The sequence below is a fragment of the Drosophila hydei genome, unplaced genomic scaffold (assembly GCF_003285905.1).
Source record: "Drosophila hydei strain 15085-1641.00,03,60 unplaced genomic scaffold, DhydRS2 tig00000283-arrow-arrow-pilon, whole genome shotgun sequence".
NCBI lineage: Eukaryota > Metazoa > Arthropoda > Insecta > Diptera > Drosophilidae > Drosophila > Drosophila hydei.
Window position 1 is genome coordinate 80198 of NW_022045702.1, and position 26972 is coordinate 107169.

The 26972-nt window shown below is 40.1% G+C and overlaps 3 protein-coding genes across 5 annotated transcripts in view; 2 read left to right on the plus strand and 1 right to left on the minus strand.

The window, feature by feature from the left end:
- The window catches only part of LOC111599509, a 76902-nt gene that overhangs the window by 9995 nt on the left and 39935 nt on the right, over nt 1-26972 (plus strand). For all 3 annotated transcript variants that reach the window (XM_023315173.2, XM_023315177.2, XM_023315184.2), the window contains exons 2-9: nt 3873-4466; nt 4521-4785; nt 5659-5878; nt 7296-7431; nt 8947-9234; nt 16219-16749; nt 17076-17272; nt 21863-22728. In XM_023315173.2, the coding sequence (XP_023170941.2) occupies nt 3914-4466; nt 4521-4785; nt 5659-5878; nt 7296-7431; nt 8947-9234; nt 16219-16749; nt 17076-17272; nt 21863-22728 (3056 nt within the window). In that variant the 5' untranslated portion in view covers nt 3873-3913. The remainder of the gene's footprint in view (nt 1-3872; nt 4467-4520; nt 4786-5658; nt 5879-7295; nt 7432-8946; nt 9235-16218; nt 16750-17075; nt 17273-21862; nt 22729-26972) is intronic.
- On the minus strand, nt 1572-1925 carry LOC111599561. The gene has a single exon (XM_030223789.1). The coding sequence runs from the start codon at nt 1873-1875 to the stop codon at nt 1585-1587; it is 291 nt and encodes a 96-aa protein (XP_030079649.1). The 5' UTR covers nt 1876-1925; the 3' UTR covers nt 1572-1584.
- On the plus strand, nt 13753-15497 carry LOC111599546. Its single transcript, XM_023315209.2, has one exon. The coding sequence runs from the start codon at nt 13838-13840 to the stop codon at nt 15032-15034; it is 1197 nt and encodes a 398-aa protein (XP_023170977.1). The 5' UTR covers nt 13753-13837; the 3' UTR covers nt 15035-15497.

The window sequence follows — 26972 nt, forward strand, 5'->3', positions numbered from 1 at the left end:
TACCTTCAGCTCCGTTTTCCACTTTTTCGCGCTTTATTTATTTTTTTTTTTGCCAGGCAAAGGCGTCAGCCACTGCCTTAAAACGTGCAATTTAGCGGGAAGGCGGTGCCAGCGAGCTGTTTCTGTTGTTATAGCTGTTATTACTGCATTTGCTGTGTGTGTGTGTGTGCTGTGGGACACACACGCGCATAACTTAAAACGTTTTGCATAGTCACTGAGCTGGGCGACATGGAAGGCAAAACTTTTGGGAACCACGAAGAGTCGCGCATGCACTCAACATTTAATTTGTTTTTAAAATGCATAGAACAGTTTGTCTTACTCGAGCACTTGCTATTATGATAACAATATATTGAATATCAATAATATTATTCTAGATCTTATTATTGAGGTATCTGTTTAATATATATAGTTATTATATTAGTTTAGTAAAATCTTTCTGCTTGACACAAATGCTTTTCTCTGCTCATGTTTACTTTGGAAAGTGCCTACATAAATTTGAAAAAAAAAATATCATCTCCTGCTGCATTTATTTTAAAATTTCATTCAGTCATTCATTATGTGAAATGAACATAGAAAAAAGAGCAGGAAATATCGCTGAAGTCAAAGTAGAAACTATAATGAAGCAAATATACAAAGACAAAAATACTTGGCAAAGAATTTGTGACTGTGCCAAAAAGGTATTGCGGCAGAAAGTGAGACCCAGATGCAAGCGAATAAGAGAATATTGAGAAAAAGTCTAGAAGCAATCCTGCTTGAAGGTTAAGGCAGGAATGCGGGGTTTCAAGTTGGAAGAAAGCAAAAGTAAATTTTATTTTTAAATTTTATTAATATTACCATTATTATTATTATTATCAGAATAATTTTTTAAAATATTAATCATGTTACTTTGCCTATGCTTATGATTACAGCTTACAGATTTATTTGTATTATTAATTATTAATTAATTTATTATTAACATCCATAAACATTGCCAGCCATTAGAGGGAATTCTCTAGTTCTCTGATATATAAGTGACTCACTTGGCAATTCAGCTACTAAGCACTTTAATGTTTAGTATTATTGTCTCTGTAAATTGATCATACATTCAACACACGACCCAATAAAGCTGACTAAAATGACTAAGCCGCAGCTTAGCTTTCTACATTAATAAACTCTGATGCGAGCTCATATCTCTCATTATAAGTTGAACGAGCGAGCGAGGGCTTCAAGCTCAATCGCTCGCTATAAGCTTGAATAAATAGTTTATGGAATGAATGTTGATATCTCAGATAAGTTTTCTGAGATATGCTTTGAATAAGCTGTGCTAATTGAGATCTAAGGCATATAAATGTCTCGGGATTAAGAGTTCGACAAAATACACAAGAATTTTAAATTTTAAAAATTATAGAAATATATTTCATAAAAATTAATTAAAAATATATAAAAAATATATTATTAAATTATATTAGAATAATTTTAAATTACTGAGATAGGTCACATTTTGATTGCTTATATACGATTTTATCTCAAGAAATTTGATTTCTTGTTTGTCATTAGTTGAACTAAATGAATTGCTGTTCCATGTCTTCCATGGCTTGTTGGGCTTCACTGTAGTCGCTTCAGCTTCTGTTTGCGGTTCTGCTTGGCCACTGCCTTAAGCTGCTTAGCCCGATGTCTGAGCTTCTGTTCGAGCAGCCGCTTGAACTGCTGCTCCCTGACCAGTATCTGCAGATCCTCGTAGCTGCATGTGGCCATGCGCTGCTTCACTTTGGCGATTAACTCGTTGGTCAACTGAATCTTGGTCTGCGACTTCTTGGCGTAGTGCACCTTGCGGCGCTGCAGCTCAGAGCGGTGCAGAAAGAGAGCGTAGGCGGTCTTTGCGGTTGTTGCTTCCATGACGATTGTTGACTGAATGTGTAAGGATGTGCCTCCAGCTACCCCTTTTATATGCTGCTGGCACACAGGTCCCGCTTGGGACAACCCTTTTACTTTTTTAGTTTGTTTGCCTGACTACCCCAAGTGCGTCCGCTCGTGATTTTTCATGTTGCTATCCTTCGGAGTGCCGTTTACCTGGTGCGCGTGCACCTGCAGCTGCAGCTGGCTTATCGGGTCCTGTGGCCTACCGGGAGCCCTCGCAGGTAGTGGCTGTTATCTTTAACGTTCCGGCTACGTGTTGTGGCATTAATGCACTTTAGGCAAATCCCACACATATGCATGACACAGGCTAAAAGTGAACGGGCCAACTGAACGCTTCACTCAGGCAGGAAACGGAAAAGTTAGGTAAACTTTCGCGCTTCGTTGACCCAAATCAACGAGCGAGCGAAGTTTTTGAGTATGCATTGGAAAATTTTTACGTGCTGCATCAATAACTTGGCCAACGACGCATCCTTGACAGGACCACGCACACTTGACGAGCTGTAGCTATCTCGCCCTCCCCCACTCTGTGGTTTATTAATTTGCATGAACTTCGGCAATGCTCATTTTTCATGTCTGGCTTTTTGGACCGGGCAGCAGCTAAAGCCGCAATTAAAAATTGCTTATGGAACTAAAGGGCCCTCACAGCCACGCCCACGTTATGCAAAACTTGCAGAACTTTTTTGGCCAAGCTTACTTAATAGTCTCTCCCCTTTTTCGTATGCCATTTCCGCTTGGCACCTCGCCGTTGCCCGCCTTTGGGCATTTAGCTAAGGCAACTGTGCATCATTATTTTTGAATTTTTGACAGTTTTTTCCACGACGATAAGCTACTTGTGAATCAGCTCAGCTTAAATACACGCAGCTGTGCGTGTGTATGCGTGTGTGTGTGTCTTGTCACATTTCCGGCGGAAGTGTAAGCAGAAAAGTTCGTTTTCGTTAAATGCCAGCAAGAAATGCAACGTCGCTTCATTTTCTCAGCCAGACATTGACTGATGATGATGAGCATGATGATGTAAATGGGATTTATAGTGCGCCATGACAATAGTAAACTGCTTCAGCACACACCCACGCACACCCGCTAAGACTTTGCTGGTAACAAGTAGCTGAAATCATAAGCTGTGATAGCTTCTTTGTGCAGCTGCTGTGACGAGCCAGCAAATTGCCTCACTGAATTTATAGTACAATTACCACAAATCTAATGAGCCCAGGCACTGACGAGACGAGCGGGCACATAGCAGCAGACTTGAGCTTCATTTTTTGTCTGTAGCATACTTATTGGGGCAGGGTGTTCAAGTTAAACTAATGAAATGAATGCTAACAGCCAGAGACCGAGCAGGTTGCTTAATTATGTAGGAATGAATTGAAGCAAATGATATTTAAAGAAAACTTTGAGGATTAGCAAACTGGCAGTTAGTTAGTAGAGAGAGCTGACAATCAGTCAAAGGTAGAGTAATTGTATGAGGAGCTGGTTCATATCAGAGTACTTTGAACTTACTGTTGGAGGCTTCTGTAAGCTGCTGCTTAAGCTGTGTTCGTTGTTATATTGAAGCATTGAATAGTTTTGGTTATGTAGTAGATGAGCAGGTTGCAATGCTGAGGGCATTGTGGCTTGTCCCTAGTCTCATGTAGACATTGTGAGCGATAGAGGAGAGCGCATCTATACGTGCTTATATATTCTATATCTGCTTTTCTATGTATTTGTATATATATATATATATATATTCAACAGTTGCTCAATAGCTGCTGCAATTTCTATGCGTACATGTAGACTAAGTTATGATAAGTACCAAGTCAAGTTTGCTTAATGAAGTTCTTAATCAGAGACGTTCCAGCTCAGCCTTGCGCTGATTATGCAAGGAAGCTAAAGGTTGTCTCAGCTAGCAAACTTTAACTAGCCTCTAAGCCAATATAACATATGCCTTTGCTTTACAGTTCTCTATGGCAATGTACTAAGTATTTATACTTTTCTACTTCTAGTTACTTGCAACTCACGCACAGCCGCTAAGAACTGTAGCAAAATGAAACGTGGCAGGTCTCTGCTGTCTCTCGCGCTGCTGCTGAGCTGTCTCTGCTCTGCAGCTGGCTTGAGCCTCGCGAACGGCACAATTGTTGCTGGCTTGACCGATGGCAGCGCCGCTGGCAATGCCAATTCGCCCACACTTGGCGCTGGCCTCGGCGCTGGCGGCAGCAATAGCAGCGGCGGTGCGAGCAACAGTGGTGCCAGCCCGCCAAGCGGTGGCACGGCCGCCCTATCGAACAGCGAGCCAAGCGGTAGTAGCGGCAACAGCGGCTCATCGGCCGGTGGTGCAGCTGGTGGCAGCAGCGCAGGCAGCAGCGGCGGTGGCAGCAGCGACACAAACTCCGCCCTGATGCAGGCGCCCAAGGAAAAGCAGTACGAGAAGTGCACTGGACCGGGCGATCCGGGGCCGTGTAAGCAGTACATATACAAGTGGCGCTACGAGCCGACGACCGGCGAATGCAGCACCTTCATCTGGGGCGGCTGCGATGGTAATCCGCAGAATCGGTTTAGCACCGAGCCGGAGTGCCTCTTTCACTGCGTTGGCGGACCACGTAAGCAAATGAAAACGAAATTGCGGCCAAGTTTTTAAGCCAAGTGCCCCGCAGATACTTTGCCGCCATTTTTGCTGTCGACCACCCGGGAGCCGAGCACCACGGAATCGTCTCAGGCCAGCTACACACAGAGTCCGGCACAGCTGCCCGCGGGCTACAATGGTGGACGGTTAATGGGCGGCACCACGCCCGTGCCCATCGAGCAGCGCGGTCCCGAATTGACATTTGCGGAAACGGGTCAGGGCAAGACCTTCATGTTTGCCAAAAACAACACGTTCATCCAAATGGACGGCGACATCATACAGACATTTCAATTACGGTGAGTGGGGGGCGGCCCCAGCTGGCCCAGGAGTCCAGTCAGGATATTGACGGCACGCTCGACACACTTACCTCAATTTGGTTGGGCAGCAGTTTTGAAGTCTTTTGCATATTTCATGCTACACCAGAGAGGGCGAGGGCGAGAGAGCCGCGATTCGCGCGTCATTTGCCGGATTGTTAGCCTTGCAGCTTGAAAACGTGTTTGATGTGTGCCTTAACACTAGAATGCCAACAATTTTATGACCAAGGTTATTTGATATATAGCTTATAAAAATTAAGCTAGGTTAGCTAGATTATTTGCATCTTTATTTCGAGCTTGGTTCTTTAATAAATTTAAAAAAAAAATTTAAAAACAACTCAAACAACCCCATTAAAACAACAACAAATAACCCAAATTATCAGCTTTAAGAGTGAGCTAAGACTTTCCATCATTCAAGCTTAGCTTCTTGCTGAAGAAACTCTCATCCAATGAGATTGCTCGTTTTCATGGGTTAAGGACTCGATTGTTAAGTGTCGCACAGATGCAATTAGCCAACATGACGCAACTTTAAAATATGTTTGTGTCCTAAATACTTTGGCAATTAAGTGTTCTAGCCGGCAACTGTTTGAAATTTGATTTTCTGCTCAATTGCAGGACCTCGTTTTGACCTAGTTAACAGGCAAGTTTTGCTCAGTTGCAATTTGCACAAACATTTAACATTTGCATATTGAATTAAGATAAAAAGAAAAATAAAACAAAAAAAATATATTGCCAGAAGTCACATAAAATACGCAAAGTAACTTTGTTGTTGGCAAGTTGAGCAAACGTCTCTGAGGCCATAAAGTGAACTGTATTTATAACATATATCTCTACAACTCTTTCGCTCCTTGGCAGACTTTGCCGGGAGATATCATTTCAGTTTCGCACACGCCTGCCGCACGGCCTGCTCGTCTATCACAATGTTAAGAATCCGGATCGCATTAATTTGGACCCCTATGCACTCTATGTGATTGTCGAGAAGGGTCAGCTAAAGGTTGTACATGTCTTTGGCAAGCATTCAACGAGTGTCACTGTGGGCGAGAGCCTGAATCGAGATGAATGGCACAGTGTTATGGTGAGTAGCACAAAAAGTAGACCTAACTAGCTGCGCTGCTGCCACCTAGCTCCAATTGCAGTTGCAAGCAGCCAACTGCCAAGCTCTTTGAGCTGGCTAGAAATGCCAGGCTTTCAAGGTTTTTGCCTGCTCTGCTCTGCTTACTGAGTGCAGTTGAAGTTTCATGTGCTCAGACTTGTTACTGTAATTGCTGTGGTTGAAGTTTCTGCCCTTTGATCGTGGCCATATTAGCTGTGTTGTGAGGCTTGGAGCGAGCTGAGCTGGGGTTTGCTTATCTTAAAAAAAAGCAGAAGTTTACCTGAAGGCTTCAAGTGGACTATTTTTTTAATTCAATTCAAATCAGCTGGGAAAATCAAGCTAGCAATATTTTTTTTTTATTTTTTCAGTAATAATTTTAACAACTGAAGACTTGCTAAATTTTATAATTCATTTAATAATATTCAAAAAATATATAAACTCGTTTAACACTTGCCCAAATACTCAGAAAAATGCTCAAAATATATTTGCAGCTTCTTTGCCCACAAAGCCCACTCCTAGGGTATCTCAACTAGTCGTCGTTATCTATATTTTTCCGATTAGCATGCAGCATATGTTCATTTAGCAATTAGTAAGATTGCAAAAGTGTACATGTGTGCGTGTGTGCGCTTGTGTGTGTTGTCTATGTTGTATTGCTGTACGTGTGTTTTTGTTGGTGTAAAACGCTTTATCAAAGTTTTATAACAAAGCAAGCAGCTTGATTTATGAACGCTCAACTTTTGTTAACTCACCTAACGGACATGGCCAGGACCTCGAATTGTTTAAGGACCCGCCCAGCAGCCGGCAGTCGGCAGCCAGCGTCATCATCAATAACACACACGGGCAGCAGCATCATCAACATTATCATCAGCAGCGGCAGATCGTGTTGCGTGTTTTCATATTTAAAACAAACATATCCACTGCTAATCACACTCAGCCAGATGCCGGCACACACACACACACACACACACACATCGTATACACTCATAAATAACACGCAAATTCCTAATGAATTTCAGCTGATCCCTGCAATGTGCGCGCAGCAGTTGCAATTCATTTTCGTAGATTTTTCATGCGCAACAAACAACAGCAGCAACAACGACAACAACAACAACAACAACAATTTATCGCCCAGCGCTTGCAACTTCAACTCTGGGCCAAAACGCATAAATTCATAAATTTTTATCATTTGTCTGCGTGTGCGTGTGTAGGTTGTGCGCGTTGCTCGCGATTGTCACGCCCCCAAACAAGCAGCAGGCAGCTAGCTAGCTAGCTATCTAGCTGGTTTATTGGTTTTATGCACCATATCCTTCACAACCTACCATATATACACATAAATATATATATCTATATACATATAACATATCTGTCTCTCTTTCACTCGCTCTCTGGCGCTGCACAGGTGCGCATCGATGTCCATGGGGCAAGATTAATTGCACGCGTCGACAATAGTCAGGAGGAGGTATATCTGAAAGGTCTGAATCACGAGTACAACTACGGCGTCTCCACGAATTTGCCATCGGTGGTGCTGGTCGGAGGTGAGAACCAAATCAATTGTGTGTATACTAACTATGTGTGTGCGGGTGTATGTGTGTGTACGTCTGTGTTTGCCAACAAATTCAGTTAGCTGTCTGCCCTGTTTTAAAGCCGGCGCCTGCATCTATGCAACGATTTTGCGGCAAGTGCAGCAACAATTGAAATACGGCAAGTTGAATGAAGGAAAAATTCGAGTAAGAAGCGTTCAGTTAGATAAAGAATGACGTTTAAATGCTCTTCAAAGCTTTGGAAAAGTTTAAAGTATATAAAAAATATATAATATAAATATTAAAAAAAATATTTATTATAAATTATATTGAGTTCTTAACTGGAATATTGTCTAAGGGTTCCAAATTAATTATTTTTGGAATATATAAAAATTAGTTGAGCTTGAGCATGGTATTCAAAGTCTGTATTATTTTCTATTTTGAATATAAATATATATGAGGGCAGCCTGAATATAATATAATATAGAAAATATACTTTTTTAATATGTAAAATATATTTTGCTTTAAGTCTAACGTAGAGAGGAATAGACTTGCCTGACTCATGCAATACACTTCCTTAAATGGAGGCCATATAAAGCGTCGACTATGACTCTGAGCTTAGTATACTCTATGCAGAAAAAACATTTGATACGTCAAATCTAAAAATGAAAATTTTAAATCGAATTTCGAATTCGATAGACGACGCAGACGCACACACACACACAGCTGCACTTGCTCATTTGCCATTGAATGAACTGTGCATGCGGCAGGTATAGTTGTGCGTGTGTGTGTATAAATCTGTGTGTGTTTGTGACTTTGAGAGCCGTTTTTGTATGCGATGTGAAAATTTAATTATTTGACGTACTCAAAAGCGGAAAAACTCATGACGAACTCATGAAATGTTCACGAAATGCGTCATTGATTGCATAGAACACAAAGCGGGGATTGGGTGGGGCAGGGCAGGGCAGGAGCAATTGCCATATAGTCACTAGTCTAGCGTTCACAATGGAAAATGTTTGCAGAGGAAATATTTCACAAATCGCTGAGCAGATTTTTCACTCAACAAAAGCAAATGCAGATTAAATAAATAGTTGTGAAATAAAGCAGCTTTCGGCTCAAATTAATTACAAAATCAAATAGGTTTATAGACAACTGCATAGTATCAATAAAATTTTCAATTAACTTGCAGTTGAGCTTAGTTTAGACCAAAACATAAATACTGCTAAAACATCAACTCATTTGGGCCAGCAACTTTTTTAATTAAACAATATTTAAAGCGCACCCATCAAAACTTTTCAGCTGTAAACAAAATGTTTTTCTACAGCACACAATATACACAAATATCTATTTACATATATACATGGACGTACATACATATTTTTTCTGGACCAGCCCAAACTAAAATCCGTTTACAAATATTTTGCTCTCGTTAATTAATCTTGTTTGAATGTGTGTGTTGGTCAGTTGCCCAGCTCAACTTTAAGCCCTCCCTGAAAACTCAAATTATAATTCAAAATTTCATATTCGCAGGCCTCTCGTCCGAGGAGAAGCTGCATGGCGTTAAATATATTACCGAATCGTTTGTCGGCTGCATTCGCAACGTGGTGCTTAGCTCCGGCAAAGCGGCATCCGATCTGCTGCCAATTGCCCCACTGGTGGCCACCAAGCACGAGAACGTCAACGAAGGCTGCTCCGATATGTGCGACTCCTCGAATCACAATCTCTGCTTTGTGGGCTCCCGTTGCATCAACCACTATGCGGGCATCTCATGCGATTGCTTTGGCACACACTACGAGGGCGAGCACTGTGACATTTACAGTGAGTATATGACGACGTCTAGGGTTATGCATAGCTGTATGAGTTTGAATATGGAGTCGAAGTTGCAAGTGCAATAAGCAGAGGAGTATGAATAGAGGAATGAGTTTAAGTCACTGTGCAAGCAGAAGCAGGCGTACGAGAGTGACTTTACAGCTGTGGTCATGACAATAGTAGTGCTGCTCTTGAATGCCAAGAAGAGAATTGCGAAAAGGTGTCATTTATTTGGGTTAGAATTTATTTGTTTCTGACAATTTTGAAGAGATGTATTGAAAATCAGGTGTTCATAGAAAATGTAGTGCTAGATGTAGGGAATAAAAAACATAAAAATCAATAGAAAATTATGAAAATTAATTAAGTTACATTTTACCATTTAAAATGAAATAAATAAAATAATAAAATAGAAATAATCAAGGTAAAACTTGTAAACATTTCTTGCTCAATCGCACTACTATTTTTATGAACACAGCTGTAAGTCAAACTGGGAGTAGAACTACAAGTGGGAGTGGGAGCATGACAGTGAATTAGTGGAAATACAAGGTACAAGTAAGAACAAGAGCTTAAGTGGGTGCCGAAGTATGCTTAGAAGTATGAGTATGACTCGGCGTGAGAGTATATGTGTTTTATAAGCAGAAGTATGAGTGAAGTGAGAAATATGAATATGTTGAATATGAACAAAGCTCTCAAGCACTCAGAGAAAAAACTAGGCCACGAGTGCTCCAATTAATCACAAAGATGAATTTTATTTAGTCATAGCTCAAGCTGACAGGCTAATCAATAAATTGTTATATAAAGAATATTTTAAAAATCAATGGGAATTCCGTTGAGTACAATCTGCACTTCATGAGTTTGTCTTGTTTCTATGCAATTTTTGGTTCTAGCACTGAGCTCTAAGTGAGATGTGCTTGAAGCTGCATCTGCTTATTTATCAAATCAAATCAAATCAAATTTTCATAGACAAATAAAGCTTTATTCGCGCATTAGCTGCGTTGTTCATGGAATAAGTTTTAAGACTTAATAAATTATTATAAATTACTAATGACAATTAATTGACATTTCGCCTTGCAGCCATTTCGTCTGAGATCATATTAAATTTACAAACATTTTCTTAGAATTTGAGCATTTGAAAACTTTGCTTTTCTCTCAGTGAGTGTAAGTTGAAAGTTGTGTTTGTTGCGCCCTCCCCCACTCTCTGTCTCACTGGTCAGACAATATGGCAGCATTGGACATAGGGGCCTGATGCCTGATGCCAGCGCCATTTTGTTTTAATTATAAACTATGTTTGTTTGCTTGCGGTTAACAGTCTGTCCTCCCTGCGGGCAGGCCGTTTGACCATTCGGCCGCCCGACCGTCTCGCCCGTGGCTGCAGTTTCTAAACACGCTAATGACCTGACCATAAATTATGCAAAATAGTGTTTGACTTTTTGACTGCCGGGCAAAATGTGCGCAAAATTAGTTTGTTGAGCTTCAAATATAACTAACTGGCCTTTGTCACACTTACCCTTACTTACTGCCCTACACAGCTGCCCGCCCCGCCTGTCATTTGGCCGTTTGGCAGGCATTTAGTTAATGACATAAAGCCAATTCCATGCCGGCATAATTCCAATTAAGTCACGCGAGCCCATTAAAAATGCCAAAGCCATTAAAAATTGAGCGGCACGTTTATGTTATTTTTTGTGTGGACATTAGAGTAGCTAGTCAGGCATAGCCGAACACGCAAACACACTGCACAGATTGGATTAAGAACTACTTATGTGGACATTCTTATATATTTTATACTATGCATATAGAGAACCCTTCTGCTTTTCTTAACCCATTAACAGTCTAATTTTTACCATCTTCAATCTTTTATTTAGTAAATACTTTCATCATATTTATTCGCTTCTGCTTTGATTTTAAAGAGTATCACAATAAGCAGCTTAGCTACAGTTTTGACGTTTAGCTCAAATTTAAATGCAAATATTGCACAACAAAAAGAACAATAAATACAACAGAGCAACAACAATTGCTTAATATAAACATTCAAGCGAATAATTGCAAAAACAAGCAAGAAAAAGCCAATCGACTGTTAAATACTTTATTTAAATAAGATTGAATAGTTAAAAACAAATCTCTTAAGCGCATGATGAATAGCAGTGGAGTTGCATGGATTTTTTATTTTATGCGGAAAAATTGGGAGTCTAGCAAACTAACAACCAAACAAAAATAATCAAACTATATTACTATACATTTTAAATTAATTTATTTCTTTGTTACCTTATACATTGTATACAGATTATTAGTTCCTCATACACAATCCCATTTACTACATTCTTCAACAACTAAAAACATATCAAAGGGATGATTACTTTGGTTAATTTCTTACATCATAAATAGACTAAATAAATCTTATCATTTTACTTGACTATATAAACATCTATAGGCAAATTCAGTCTCTCTATCTCTCAAACGAATCAATATGCCCATATGCAATTGACTAAAGAGAGTATCGCCGTATCTAGTTTGGCTTTTAAAATCTGACCTTTTGAATATATAAAATCAATCTCTCTCTTCGTCTCTCTCTCTTTCCCTTTCACTCCTTCGCCCATGCCAACAAACATACTCCAATATATTGCGGATAGCAGCATATCGTAGATATATGCCAGTTATATGTCATCTCATACCTTATGAATACGTACGTTTCTCTCTCCCTCTCCCTTTCGCTCTCTTACAAACCAATATACCCATCTCAAATGTAGTAAACACAGCATACCAAAAAAAAATAAAAATAGTCTAATGAAAGCGCGAAAACTCGAAATTTAGGCAATGGACAGCTGCAAATTGCACAATTTCTGGCAGAGCTAACGGCATGTGGCAGCCATTTTGGAAATACGCTCTCTAAATGGCGTCTGTCAAGGACAAATGGCGCCGTGACGTGCGAGTTTGTCGAGCATTTACAGTCGCTGCCACCGATCACAATTACAACCAGGCAGTGTGTGAGAGAGAGCGAGAGAGGAGAAGCATAAGAGCAAAAGAGAGTTGGCAAGTGCTAGCAAATTGCACAGATGTAGTCTACGAGACTGCGAGCTCGACCCACAGAGCGCTTGTCGTTAGTTGCATGTTGCAGTTGTCAACATTTCGGTTGTTCTTGCTGCTGCTGCAACGGAAACACTGTCGGAGCCATTAAAAGCGTTGCGATGGGTGCACAGCTGTGCCCGTAGGTAGAAACATGAACGTGCGACATAATCAAACGCAGACGGTGCCTGTAATGCAATAACTAAAATGACAGCCCACTGTCTGTCTGACTGCCTGTCAGTCCGTCTCTCTGTCTGTACGGACCAACATTCCACTGCACCGACCTACCCTCTGCCAGTGTACCAGAGTCAACGAAATGTGAACAGCGTGAAAATCATTAGCCCAGCCATGAAAATTCTTTGAAACAGACTGCCAGATTTTCGATTTTCTTTTTTTTTTTTGTTGGTTTCGTTGGTCCAGCTATATGCTGGACTGCTATATGAAATCGGAGCTGGTGATGCGGTGGTGCTGTCAAACGTGGTTGGCCCAACGTTCCATTCAACTCAACTTTGGTTCAGCTGTCAGCTAGCTGACAGTCAACTCGGCAACGGACAAAAGCAGCTAGAACATTGTGGCCGTAAATGTTGCTTAAAGCATGCTGAAACTGTTTCTCAATTAGTTAAGCAGTGTGCGTATGCCAAATACCCTGTAATAAATAGAAATTACGGGCTTTGATGACTTTAGCTCATAGGGTCTGTAAGAGAATATCTATTCATTAGACTGATTGATGCTTCAGGCTCAGGTCTAGCTTATGGATTCCTTTTTAGCCAATGGCAATGGATTTATGGTTAAATATCTTAAAGCGAAAACATTATATAGACTCATTCTTCAGAAACTTTGTCTAAGAGACTTCCTGAAACAAATGTGTGCTTTACCTTTAGCATATACTTTCCAAATACACGTTGAGCCTAGATACTGGGTACAGGGTATATAAAGTAAGCCTTCTGAAAAGACAACATTTTATATCTATTTAAAATAGCAACTGACTTATCTATAGAGAAAAATGATGTGAAATTTGATATGCATTATTTTGCCTATCCATTTTATCTCATAAAAATAGGCAAGGATAAATTTAATTTCGATTTTATAGTATCTAGAAAATCGATAAATTTTAACCTCTTTTGGGTTATTTTTCAGTTTAAATCTTTAATCAAGTATTCAGTTACATTGTGTATAGGCAAATGCTTTGTTTTGCCTAATAGATACCTTTGACTTTATCGATACTTTCCACTTTATAACATAAAGTGGAGTTAACCAAGTATTTAGATCTATGAAAGATGCCTTTTTGTGCTTCCCTCTTAGTCACCTCAGCAGGGTATTAAAAGTTAGGCGAGTTAAGCGATTATAGGAATTTTCGCTCCCTAATGCATTTTGACAATTTAATTATGGCTTGGCCAATTCTTGTATTTGGCCTTAAGCACTCCAGCTACGGTTGTCAGGCAAGCAGCGGGCTTAAGCCTTGGTATCAACTATGCATGGAGATAGCTCTCGTAATGTTATTCTGTGTTTCAACTAAATCGTTTACCTCGCATAGCTGTCGCAAATTGTTAAGATGAATTCATTCAACACTCGCCAATTTACCCACTCGGAGTTCGCGTTCAATACGCTCTCGAACACAGCCCGTGAAATGCGCGCCAATCGCTTGGCCACCGATCTGTTGCGCCACGAGGAGCACATCAGTCGGAATCTGTCCGAACGTCGTTCGCCCACCTACGGGGAGTTCAGAAAGCTGGTCCGTGACGTTCATGGCCAGAGCAGCGTGGCGATACAGGCACGGCAAGTCAATGTCTATGAGAGCTTCAAAAATCTGCACCGCAGGCGAATGGATCGGAATATATTGAAAAACATCAAGTCGTCAATAATTACGAAACTGAGAGTCAATAACAACACCAATTCGTTGGACTTCAAGAGCATGTACGGAGGACTGGCGCTGAAGCGAGATTTATTACGCAACAATCTCACCCTGCTATGCCGCATGAACGGCATTTATAGGGTAAAGGGCTGTGTGGATAGTTTCACGCATGAGCCCCTTTTGCCCTCAGCAAATAATTTGAAGCTCAAGCAGGATGCAGTTGTGCTAATCAATGCGAATACTCGTTTGGGCTGCCGGCTGCTTAACGCTAAATCCAAAGTTGATACGTTCAATCCCTGGCGCCCAGCCTCGACCCCTGAACATCCACCCGTTAACAATAAATTAGTACAGAAATATAGCAGCTATATGCCAATACCATTGGACACGATACCCAGACAGTCGCCCATACAGCTGCTGCGTCCGATTATCTACTATGATCTGGCGGTGCGTCCGCAACAGTTCTTAGGTCGCATTTGCATTCAGCTCTACACAGAGGTCAGTCCGGAAGTTGTGCTGGAATTTGTGCGCCTGGCCACCGAGAACGATGTCCAGGCACACAAATTCACGCGCATCTTTTCCGACCTATGGCTGGAGGGTCAACTGATGCCATCATCGAAAGATGCTCTCAAGGACCATCATGATCACCCCTCGCCGCTGGACGCGAGCCGACGGAAGGGCGTGCTCTCCTATTCGTGGAATCATCGCCAGCGTTTCCCCAACGGCCTGCTCGTCTATACGATTAGCTTTAAGACGCTGGCGGTGAAACCACTAAATCGGGTTTGTTTCGGTGTTGTTATGAAGGGCTTGCGACTGCTGGAAATCTGTCGAGACTTTGGCACACATCGTGGCACACCCAAGAAGCGCCTCGAGATAGTCAAATGCGGATTGCTCACCTGACTTCAGAGCGGGGCGTTCGAGCTTTTATCAGGGTTTCCTGCACCAAATTTTACTCCAAAAACATAAAAATTATAAAGTATACGCCTGCATTGCGTTATCGAGTGGGCGTGGCCGACCACCTCTCATGTGTGTGTGTGTGGGCGCGAAAATGTTTCAGAGATAAGCGCGCCAGGCATTTTACTGTCACTGCGACGCAAAAGCAGCCACAAAACAAAAAAAAAATAAGCGCGCAACACGATTTGCACTTTCGCACGGCTGCAGGAGGCGCAGGCGGGCATAAACGCCTGGAGGCCAGCACAGTCATGGTCCAAACAATATAATCTATTTCCGTGCCGGCACTCGACGTTCTTGTTTTTGTTTTTCCTTTTTTTGTGCACCATGCAGATAATGCAGCAAGGACAATGCCACACCGACAACACACAAACGGACGACCAACAAAAAAAAAAAAAAATAAAAAAATTGCAACAGAAAACTTGTTTAAATTTGCTTGGGCTTTTCTGTGGTAAGCTGCGAGCTGCCTGGCAAATGCCAGCCAACTGCAAATATGCCAACAGCCGAATTAAGTGAGAAAGTGCAAAAGTTTAAAAAGGGTTTTGCGTCCAAAACAATTTACCTATAAGCGAGCAGCGCCAATGAAAGTGCAGCGATTGACCTAAATATAAGAGCTAAATATAAGAGAGATTAAGTATGGAAAGTAGACGAGATAGATGTGGAAGGCAAAGTAACAAGATACTAAACATCGAGTGGATTGTAAGATGTGAGAGTTTTCTCAAATTCTTATGAAAGAGATATAGTTTTGTATAAGGTATACAGCTAAGTGGGAAGAGACAATGGGTATCTTATACTCTAATAAGTCTAGTAATACTATATTCATCTTTTTCCATGCTGGATATCTTCTAGTAAAACTGTTTTGATTATAATATTATCATAAAATATATATTCAGCGTTAAATTCTAATACCAAACTCCATCTCTCTTTATCTTTCTCTTTCTCTCTCTCTCTATATGTCTTACTTTCTTCATTTTTCTCTCTCTCTCTTTCACTTTCTCTTTTTCTCCCTCTTTTCCTCTGCCTTTCCCTATCTTCCTCTTACCCTCTTCCACTCTAACCCTCCACAACTTTCTCTTTTTCTCTCTCCCTCGCCCGATTTGAACCCTACTCACCTGCGACCTGCCTTCTCTCAGCTGCCACAATTATAACTCTGCGCGGCGCTAGCTATGTCGCCTATCGCATCTATGACTGGAAGGACCGTGTGCACTCCAATACCATACGCATCAGCATGATTTTTCGCACCAATTTCGATGACTCGGCTTTGTTCTATGCCAGCGGAGAATCGTTGAAGCATCAGTACATAGCAGCCGCTATCAAGAATCAATCGATACATGTGGAAATGGATTTCGGTGACAATGTCATGTCCACGATTCTAACGGATGACCTAACGCGCGGCTATTGGCACAACCTGACCATACTCCATGAGCAGCGCTCCGTGCGCATCATATTGGATCATCAGCAAAAGATTTTGGAGCTGCCGGCAACAGCTAGTGGCAATCTGTTGTTCGATCCGGAAATCTATTTTGGCGGCGGACCAGAGCTCAACAAAAAGAAGGGCCTCATCTCGCACAACAATTTCGTGGGCAGCCTGAAGTATGTCTACTACAATGACATTTCCATACTCTACGAACTGCAGCGCGGCAATCCCAAGGTTCACTATCACGGTGAGTAAGAGCTAAAGAAGAGCCAGCAATCTCAAGAATTTAATAATGTGAATCACGAAAACTCTTCAGATGTTCTTTGTGACATCTTTGTAAATACTCTTTCAAGCTATGACTACGAGCAGCGACTCAACTGAATTTGAATTAAAAGTCTTGATATACTTCACTTCAATTTTGAGCAGCTTATTAGCTGTAAACTATTTATCAGTATCTATATGATCTATACTAACTAATTAGTTAGGGCATTTAATAGTCCTTATAACGTTAGTTAGTTTTGTCTATTCCGTTTTGATCCAGGAATTTGTGAGTTAACTTTTTGCTCGTTACAGGTGTCTTGGAGGCCGAATTCTTTGAGAACGAAGTGAATGTCATACCTATCACCTATCCCTTTGCGACATCACACATTTGGTGGCCCATAAATCATGCCCAAGAATTTAATATTAAATTCGATTTCCGCAGCAGCCGCCCAGGCGCTGTGTTGGCCTACAGTGACGTCACGACCAGCGCCGGAAATGGCTTCTGGGAGGTAAGTGTGCGTTGAAGCATTCAAGCATATATATTCCAGCCAGCTTATGAAATGCACACACACACACACACAAACACACTCCGTCTCAGTGTGTATGCTGGACGTTGACGTCGACGTCGACGTCGACAGTTATGTGCAGCGTGTGCTTAAGACGACTTAGCAAACCTTGTTTTGGGGCCAAGCGGAATGCAAATCAAATGTACATACAACGTGTGTGAGTGTGTGTGCAAAGTGTTTGTGTAAGTGCGCGTGTGTGTGTGTGAATGGCATTGTGTGTGTGCGTGGGCGTGTGAACAAGCAAAGTATGCGAACTTGCAGCAGCAACATTCCCCAAAACAGTTTCTCCTCTAGAGAAAAGAGGCAAATGTAAAATGTGGAAAAAGCATGAGCTGAAATTTGTTATGGGAATCATATCCCGAGGGAGGAAAACAATTTGGATAGCATGCACACATGTAGCTATGAGTGTGTTACTCAACTATATTTAGTTTCTTAAATTATGTTGCTTTCCCACTTGCCTCATTCTCGCTTTATCCCTCCCTCGGTCAGTTTTAATGCCTGCTAATTACCTACTCTAACTCTCATATTTTTATACTCATTTCTGAGCACCTTTAACTTAGGTCATCTGCATGACTGAGTCTTTCTTTCACTCACTCATTGCTTGCCGGCTTTCTCTACTAATTTTTCTCTTTCTAATGCTGATCTCTCATTTAAAATGCTGTCCTTATTTCTTTGTTATACTATTTAGATTGTCTTATTTATTTTTCTTCTCTCTGTTGCTCTGTTGAGTATCTCACTCACTTTTCATATAATTCCACTCGCTCTCTGACTTTTTTATGATCTCTTGTTCATCATATGTTTATCTCTCACATTTCTTCATCTTACATAGTTAATCCTTTTCTTTCACCCACTTTTGAAGCCTTTTCACTTTCTTTTGTAGCTCACTTTATATATAGATCTCGCTCACTTTTTGTCCATATATATGTCCTTCTCTGTCTATATCTTTATCCCTCTTTATATAGTTCTGTCTCTATATATACATATATCTTACTTCCTTTATATATAGATCTTTCTCCCTCTATAAATTATTTATATTTATTTATATTATTATTTATATCTCTCTCTCTCTCTCTCTAAATATATATCTCTTTCTCTATCTGTCTCTTTCTTGGTCTATTTTCACTCACTTGTGCGCTATTTCTACGCCTTTTCTTTCTTTCTATCTCACTTTGAATATTGTCTTTCTTTCTTTTTTTTGTGTGCCTAATAAATTTGTTATATCTTGATATTCCCCTAACTCTCTGTCAAACTTTTTTTTCTTATATGTATCCGTCTCACTTTAGTGTCACAATTGCCTGTCTCTCATAGTCTTCATTCATTCTCGAATTGATTTATGACTTTTGGTGCAAAACAATTTGAAAAGGAATATGATGCATATTTATTATGATTGCGCAATCGAAATTGCGCAAAAGCCAGCAAATCCGTTGCATAGAAAAGTGTCTCAATTGCTGGCCACAGCAAACGCCCTCAACAGCTTAATGCCCATCACTTCAAGAGCGCAAAGCATACATATAGACGTCTGATTATGCAACGTGCGTGTGCATGTATGTGTGTGCGTGTGTGTGTATTTGTATGAATGGCTGTGGCATTTATCTATATTTAAACAAACAAACGTCCTGGCCTCGAACGTTTATTTGGTTACTTGACATTTTCGAAATTCACTAAGGGAATAAACATATAAACAAAAACAAACACACACACGCACACACACAATGCATGTGTGTGTGCAACTGCAATATTTATTTGCATTTTATTGTTGACTTTCTTGCTTTTGATTGCAAAAGACCTCCCGAAAATAAACTCAAATGTCAATAGAAATGCCTTGAGGGGGCTGCATTGGGGTTCTGCAGTTGCCGGCACAACAAATTGCTCGACCAACTCGTAAACTGTTGTTGTAACAGCAAATGAATATTTAAGTTCTTGGAAAAGCCATATAATTTTTCATTTGGCTTTTTGGCTTATTGAAATTGCCGAACGATTTATGTTTGGTCGCCAAATTAATACGAAATTGATTGCACATATGTAGAGCAACATTTTAATAATAATATCTCTTGGTCGAGCGCTTTTCCACAATTTACAAATACAATTGCTATCTGTATGTGCATATGCATTTAATATGTACATTCATGTTTGAGGAACGCATCAGTTAGCTGACAATTTATTTATTTATTAACTGTTTGTCGCGCTGGCCACAAAATTACCACCTGCGCGTTTTTAGCCAAGCTCATAAATTCAAATGCCAACCAACGCCCAAAAAGCAGGCAACAGAAAGTGTCAACTCGCTGAATTGACAGTGGCTAAAAAAAAGAGAGAACAGCAAGCTAATATAGTATATACGCCCGCACAGATCGCAAATCGCCAATCGCGAAATGCGAATAGCGAATCACAAATCGAAAATCGAATTTATTGACAGTTGCACAAATGGTCGAAATAGTCAAATAACAACAGCAACGAAAAAAAAATCCATTTGAAATATTGTCAGTAAATGGACGAGTGTGTGCGTGTGTGTGGCTGTTTGCTTTAAAATATAACATGCTGCCAAAAGTCTAATGAAATATGCAATAAAATTTTAGTATTTGGCAGTTTGCATAGCGACAGACGCACAGCGCAAAAGCGCAATTCACAATAAGTAGAGCGCGGGCAAATAATACCAAATAAATATGACATAAGTACCCTGCCGCACACCCACACATGCCATATATATGGGTCTTTAATATGCAGAAAAACAAGAATATAATACTATACTTTATGGCTGTGTGAAAGCTGTTCAGAATATGCTTCGACTGTGTAAGCAAAACAAATAGATGGCAAGTGGTATATAAGCAAAACTAATTTGTTTCTTTCAATTTGTCTCTGATTCTAGCTTTAAAATTACTTAATTTGGCTATAAACATATTTATAAATACTATACCTTACTTAACAGTTGCTAAGCTAATGCACAGAAGAAGCAGAAGCCCATAAGATTTTTAATTAATCTTACAAATTGAAAGCTACTAAAAGACTAGAAGTTTTGTAAGTTAAAGCATTTTGAGCAAAGTTTTCTTAGTTTAAAGAACTCGAAGAAGAAGGCATAAACAGAAAACGTTTGAAGCCTAGGCTTGGCTTACTAAACATTATACGCAGCTGGCACCAGAAAAATCAATTGCTGAGAAGTAGTTTGCCGAGAGAACGTTGCATGTAATGGAGCTTCTTTGTTAACGACGCAAATAATTTTAAATGACCCCAAAGTGCACTTGATCGAAATAGCTGAGCCTCAACAGATATCCAAAGAAACATATTTGGGTATGCAAAAAGCTCTGCTCACAGCTGGACACCAGCTCGAGTTCACAAATGCTGAAAATAGCTTCAAGTCCTAGTAAGCATTATACTCTTTTTTTTTGTCTAACTAAGGCAATAATTGTACATTTAATATTTAAAATGAATTTAATATATTTAGTATGTGTGAAGCTTAGTCTTAATATCTAACTCAACAGACAAAGCATTAGCTATATTATAGTTATAGTAAGCTGATACCAAAAATTCAGAGTGTTAAAGAGAAAATCAAAATAGTTTTTCACATATTTAGCTAGTTGTTCAGTTCGAAACTTCTTTGTGGAATTCTGAACTATCCATCTCTGTGCTGCACATAATTTATGTCAATTTTATATAATGCCAACTGACAACACTTTACAGTTACACAAATACAAATTAAGCCATGGTAATGCATATTAAAAATAATGATATTAGAAGCGCAGCTAAATGCCTAATGCCAGGGCTTAAATTAAACAATGCGATCATAAATTAAACAAAATTATATATTTGCACAGAAGAGAGAGAGAGACTGAGAGGTACAGGGGGAGAGAGTGAGAGAAAGTGAGGCAGCCAGCATCATATTAATTCTAATGGGACTTGGGCGTGTCATAAATGGCACGCCCACATAGCGCCTCTTCAGCATTCGAAATGCAAACATTCGATTTTGTTGTCGGCTAACAATTTAACAGGCCCGCATTTGGTTTTGATGCCGCATTTTGATGCATTCAGTGCAAATCCGCAGCTCGACTACATGGCGTATGCGTTATATGATTTAAGCGATGCTAATGCACAAAGGCATTGCCAAATTGAAATATGTGCGTGAGTGAGTGAGAGAATGTGTATGTGTGCGTGCGTGTGTGTGCGTAAGCTACACGTTGTGGATTTTGTGGGCATTTGGCAATTTTGATTTATTTTGCAGTTTGAACTTCTAATGCTAACAGAGTTTTGTATTTTTCTCGTGTGTCTATCTATATGTGTGTGTGTGTGTGTGCGTATTTTACATGTGCTGCGATGACAAAACTAATATTTGGTAACACGCTAATGCTGGGGGCCCTCACCTGCGTGCAACGTGCAACATTCGTCGATGACAACTGCGGCCCTGCCTGTCGATAAAACGTGCGCCGGAAATGTAAAACTAACGGAAATTACAAAATGGCTGTCGCTGGCCAACCAACCAACACGCACACACACACGCCCATGCCGCATGCACTCACACACATGCCACACCACACGCCCGCACAGATACGGTTAAGCTCAGACAAGCTGAGTTTCGATCTTGTGCCCGATGTCAATAACAATGTTACCCACTCGACAACGATTAAAATCAATCGTGCCACATCCTGGCACAGCGTCGAGCTGGACTACAAGCACGGCGAGATTCGCTTCACGGTGGACTATCGTCACACGCTGAGCCAGATGTTCGGGCTGACTTTCAACATTGGCGACAAACTCATCATTGGCAGCAGCCTCAAGTCGGCGGCAATGGGCCTGGTCGGCTGCATTCGCGATATCGAGATCAACGGCCATTTGATTGAGCCGCGGCATGTGGTCAAAACGGAGCGTGTCGTCGGCGAGGTGGCTCTCGACAATTGCAACTACATTGATCCGTGCAAGCGCCCAAACACCTGTGAGCATGGCGGCAAGTGCTTCGTAAAGGACGATCGTGTCACCTGCGACTGCAAGCACACGGGCTACATTGGCAAGAATTGCCATTTCACCAAGTACCGCAAGACCTGCGAGGAGCTGGCTCTACTGGGCTTCACCAAATCCGATGTCTACCTAATTGATATCGATGGCAATGGCGTATTTCCGCCTGCCCATGTCAAGTGCGACTTCCAGAGCTTGGAGAATGCGACGAAAACAATTGTGGAACATAATTTGCCCAGCCAAGTGGATGTGAGGTCAGCGCGTGAAACGGACTTTAGCTTCAACATACGCTACAGAGAGTTCTCACCCCACATGCTGCAGGAGCTGATATCACATTCGCTCTACTGTACGCAGTACATCAAATACGATTGCTATCGCGCCCAGCTGGAGCTGCACTCGGCCACTTGGTTTACGTCGTCCGCCAAGAATCTCACTGTCGACTTTCTGGGCAATGTCAAGAGGTAAGCGATCTCCCTTCCCCTACACAGCTCAGCTCAAAATGTCATTGCGTGGCATTTTGTGATTTACGTGCGTGTGCCGCGTGCCACCAATTTGGCGATGCACAGTGGAGCGAGTAGAAAGAATAGTGGAGGGAATAGTGCAGTTATGGCTAAGCTTCATTAATATTTCTTAGGTTTTATGCACTGATATATGAGCTGCACAGTGGGACAAATTATTATATAAAACAGTTGATATTAATCCGAAATTTAGATAGCTTTAAGTATTTACGTCAGTATCATTGAAATTCATGTAAAAATATCAATTTTCATATATTGACTTTTGTGATTTAAGTGCGTGTGCCGCGTGCCACCAATTTGGCGATGCACAGTGGGGCGAGTAGAAAGAATAGTGGAGGGAATAGTGCAGTCATGGCTAAGCTTCATTAATATTTCTTAGGTTTTCTGCACTGATATATGAGCTGCACAGTGGGACAAATTATTATATAAAACAGTTGATATTAATCCGAAATTTAGATAGCTTTAAGTATTTACGTCAGTATCATTGAAATTCATGTAAAAATATCAATTTTCATATATTGACTTTACGATCTCATATTTTCCGGCCCAACCACTGTGCCCTGCTTGGCTAGCGTCCAGTGCTATGCACAAATTGTTGCTGGTATGCGCCTACTTGTGCATCTACTGCTGCCCCTGCCTGGTGCACCGCATGCCACACAATTAATGTTGCAGTCTATTTGCTTAACTTGTTGGTCTGCCACTGTGCATTGTGTGGCCCGTTCTGCTCCAGTGGATAGCTCGCTCGCTCAGTGTGTACGTGCGGTAATACAACAGTATAAATCCTTCATTTCAAACTGCTGGCAGCTCAGCAGTTGGGCAACTGGCCATAGTTAGAAGACCTTTGCCCTCTCGTGACTTCGTCCCTTTCATTTCCAATGTAAACGAAACTTAAATTAATTGCTCGAACATGCATAATATAAGCGCCTAGGCCTACACTTAATGCTAACTGACATATTTATTCACACGGGATAGCAGCCCACAACCTGTGTGAGGCAGGCGCACACCCACTGCCCCCACACACGCTCGCTTTCATAATGCTTCGATTTGTGTCAGCTGCAACAACAACGCCGAATGCGACTGCGATTGCGACAGCAACTGCAAGCAGGGTTCAACTCTCAAGTCATGTCTACAATTGTCATCTTTATGCCACAGGCTCTTGCATCAATTGTGCATTTGTGTGTGTGTGTTTGTGTGCGTTCTATGCCAGTTACGTAATTTGTCATGCTGTTCGGCCTGCTGCTGGCCAGCATCGAGTGACCGCCTGCTGTTGGCTTAGCTCTTCAAATTTGATTTTTCATATGTGTACGCACTAAACTGTTGCCTACTTCTTAGCGTCGGATACTCTTTGCCCATGGGCCATGGCTCTTGACTCTGCTTCCGCACCCGCAAAATCCCTTGACTAAGTTATATGTGTGTAGCATTTGTTTCTATTCATTGGAGCATAACATTTTATGACGCTGAAAACCCGAGCGAATGTTGCATGAGCATGAAGCAAAAGCTCGAATAGTCGAAATTTAAATACTCTTTTGATAGATTTATGCTATTATTTTCCTTGCTTAAAATCATATCAATTATCACTATTATTATCTTTAGAATCTGCGCTAGCATTAGCAGTAGCACTATCTACATGATCAGTGTCTTTAGACTCAGTCCAAAGATTAGCATTAGAATAGTCACAAGAATTATTGGTAGAAACATATGTTATCATAGTTTCTTATCTTACAATGACAATGACAATGACTATCTATATAAGTCTTATTGTCATTAGCTTTATATTTATCATTATTCCTTATTATTATCATTACTTATTATTATTATTCATTATCATTAGTCATTATTATGTTTCATTATCATTCATCACTCATTATTATCATTACTCATTATTATTATTCATTATCATTAGTAATTATCATGATTCGTTATCATTACTCATCAACATTATTCATTATCAGTATTCATTATTATTATCATTACTCATTATTATTATTCATTATCATTAGTCATTATTATTATTCATTATCATTAGTCAATATCATTATTCATCATCATTATTACTCATTATCATTAGTCATCATATATTATATTACATACATTATTCATTATTCATTATTCATTATTCATTATTCATTATTATTATCATTACTCATTATTATTATTCATTATCATTAGTCAATATCATTATTCATCGTCATTATTACTCATTATCATTAGTCATCATTATTATTCATTATCATTATCATTATTATTATTCATTATTATTATTGATTATTATTATTATTTATAATTTTTCATTGCTCATTTTAATTATTTATTACCAGTTTTCATTATTATTATTCATTATCATTATCATTAGTCAGTATTCATAATTATCATTATCATTATTTTGTACATTATCCCTATCATTATTTGATTAAATATTATTATCACTTTTAACACTTTTATTTTCTTCGTCATCATCATCATTATTATCATATAAATTCCATCATCATTATAATTTTATTATATTCGTTTTTATTTCCACTTATGTATTTGCAATATAAAAGAAGCTAACTCGAATTCCTTATAAGCACCATCTGAACAATCCAGCCATTATGCCCAACGCATTGGGAATTGTATATTAAGAGGCACGAAAAAGTTTATGGCAAATACAAACGCAAAAACATATGAGGCAAAATACAAAATTGCAAAAGTGCAAAACAAGAGCCAAGCATAAACACACACACATACATACATGTGTGTGTGTGTGTGTGTATTGGTTTGTGTGTGTGGGCATAAAAGGCTGAATTGTATTTATGTCGGGCAAATATGTTTCCGGCTCAGCGCTAATAAGGTTTATGACTGCGCCTCACTCATATGCTCTATCTGTGTATTGGTGTCTCCCTGCGTATGTGTGTGGGTGTGTGTGTGTGTGTACAGCCGCCATATTGTCGAACAACTCTTTTTCAACTTTTGGGTAATTTTTCTTATGGCTGCCTTTTTAAAATGAATGACTTTGTGCACAAATTTAGTCTTTACGCCTAATTTCTTTGCGCCGCTGCCAAAGCTCAAACAGATGAAAGATAGCAGAAGGGCAGGTGGGGCAGGTTGGCTGTCCTTTAGGACTTTGACAATACATCATGCACAGCTAAAGGAGGCAACAGCTGCTGCCAGCAATTTTAACTCGACTTTTTGTTGTTGTTTTTGTTTCGTTTCGGTCTGCGTCACTAATTTCCGCTTTCACTAAATCAATTCTGGAGCCTAAACAGCACTCGATTCTCTGCCTTTTTTTTTGGAGGATCTTTATTTTTTGTTCATGTCCTGTGCAACTGCTTTGAACGAATGGCTTTCTGCTTGGCTACAGTCAGAAATATCAAAATGCGCTTTAGCACAATTCCAAACCAACAAATTGTGAGTGTGTGGAAGACTGAAAGAGTGTGTGTTAAAGGCTGACCATGTGGGCATAGCACTGAAGTAGGCGACTGGCAAATACGCTTTAAAAAGTTATGTTAAATATAGCTAGGTATATAAGTTGCTTTATATATATTCATGTGCATACATGACTAGGCAGCGTCTGTTCTTCTTCCACTCATTGCTTTAAATTTGTTATCTATTTAAAAAAATATTTGATAAGCTTATAAATTATATTTAAATGTGCTTATTTCTCAATCTTCAGGCATATTTTGAGCTGAGTTCGAGAGACAAAAAATACTATAGCTACACTCAGCTCCCTAGCTTTTCGCCTAGATCTCCTCAAAAAGTTCTCTTTACTACCCCATATCCCTAATCTATCCTTTTCTAGTGGGTATAGCGCATAGAAAAAAAAGAGTTTGCTTTCAGTCTTTTTTCCTCTCATATTTGTTGTTATTTTCCTTCTTTTTCTTTTTGTTTTTCCTTTCGGTTTGACGTGTGCGTTTGTGGCCAGGCAGCCCGTTGGGCCATCCATCATTGGATCGTAGTTTGGTCTTTACTCATTCAAAATTTGACAGCATCGTTTGTTTGTTTGTTGCCCAGGCATGGACTAGCTTATAGTGCAGCTAAAACGGAAGCAGACACAAAAACATGTACCCAAGGAGACAGTTATATCCTTTAGAGAGTTGCACCTTAAGCAATTAGTTGGTGATCAATGCAGTCTAGCAAGCGGTATGCTCGCTTTAAGTGTACGCAAATATATGGAGACAGGAAAAACTAACCCTGGTCAAGTGGCCAGA

Excerpts from the sequence above, each read along its gene's own strand:
- LOC111599561 (XM_030223789.1), bottom strand. The coding sequence starts at position 1,875 with ATGGAAGCAACAACCGCAAAGACCGCCTACGCTCTCTTTCTGCACCGC.
- LOC111599546 (XM_023315209.2), top strand. The coding sequence starts at position 13,838 with ATGAATTCATTCAACACTCGCCAATTTACCCACTCGGAGTTCGCGTTC.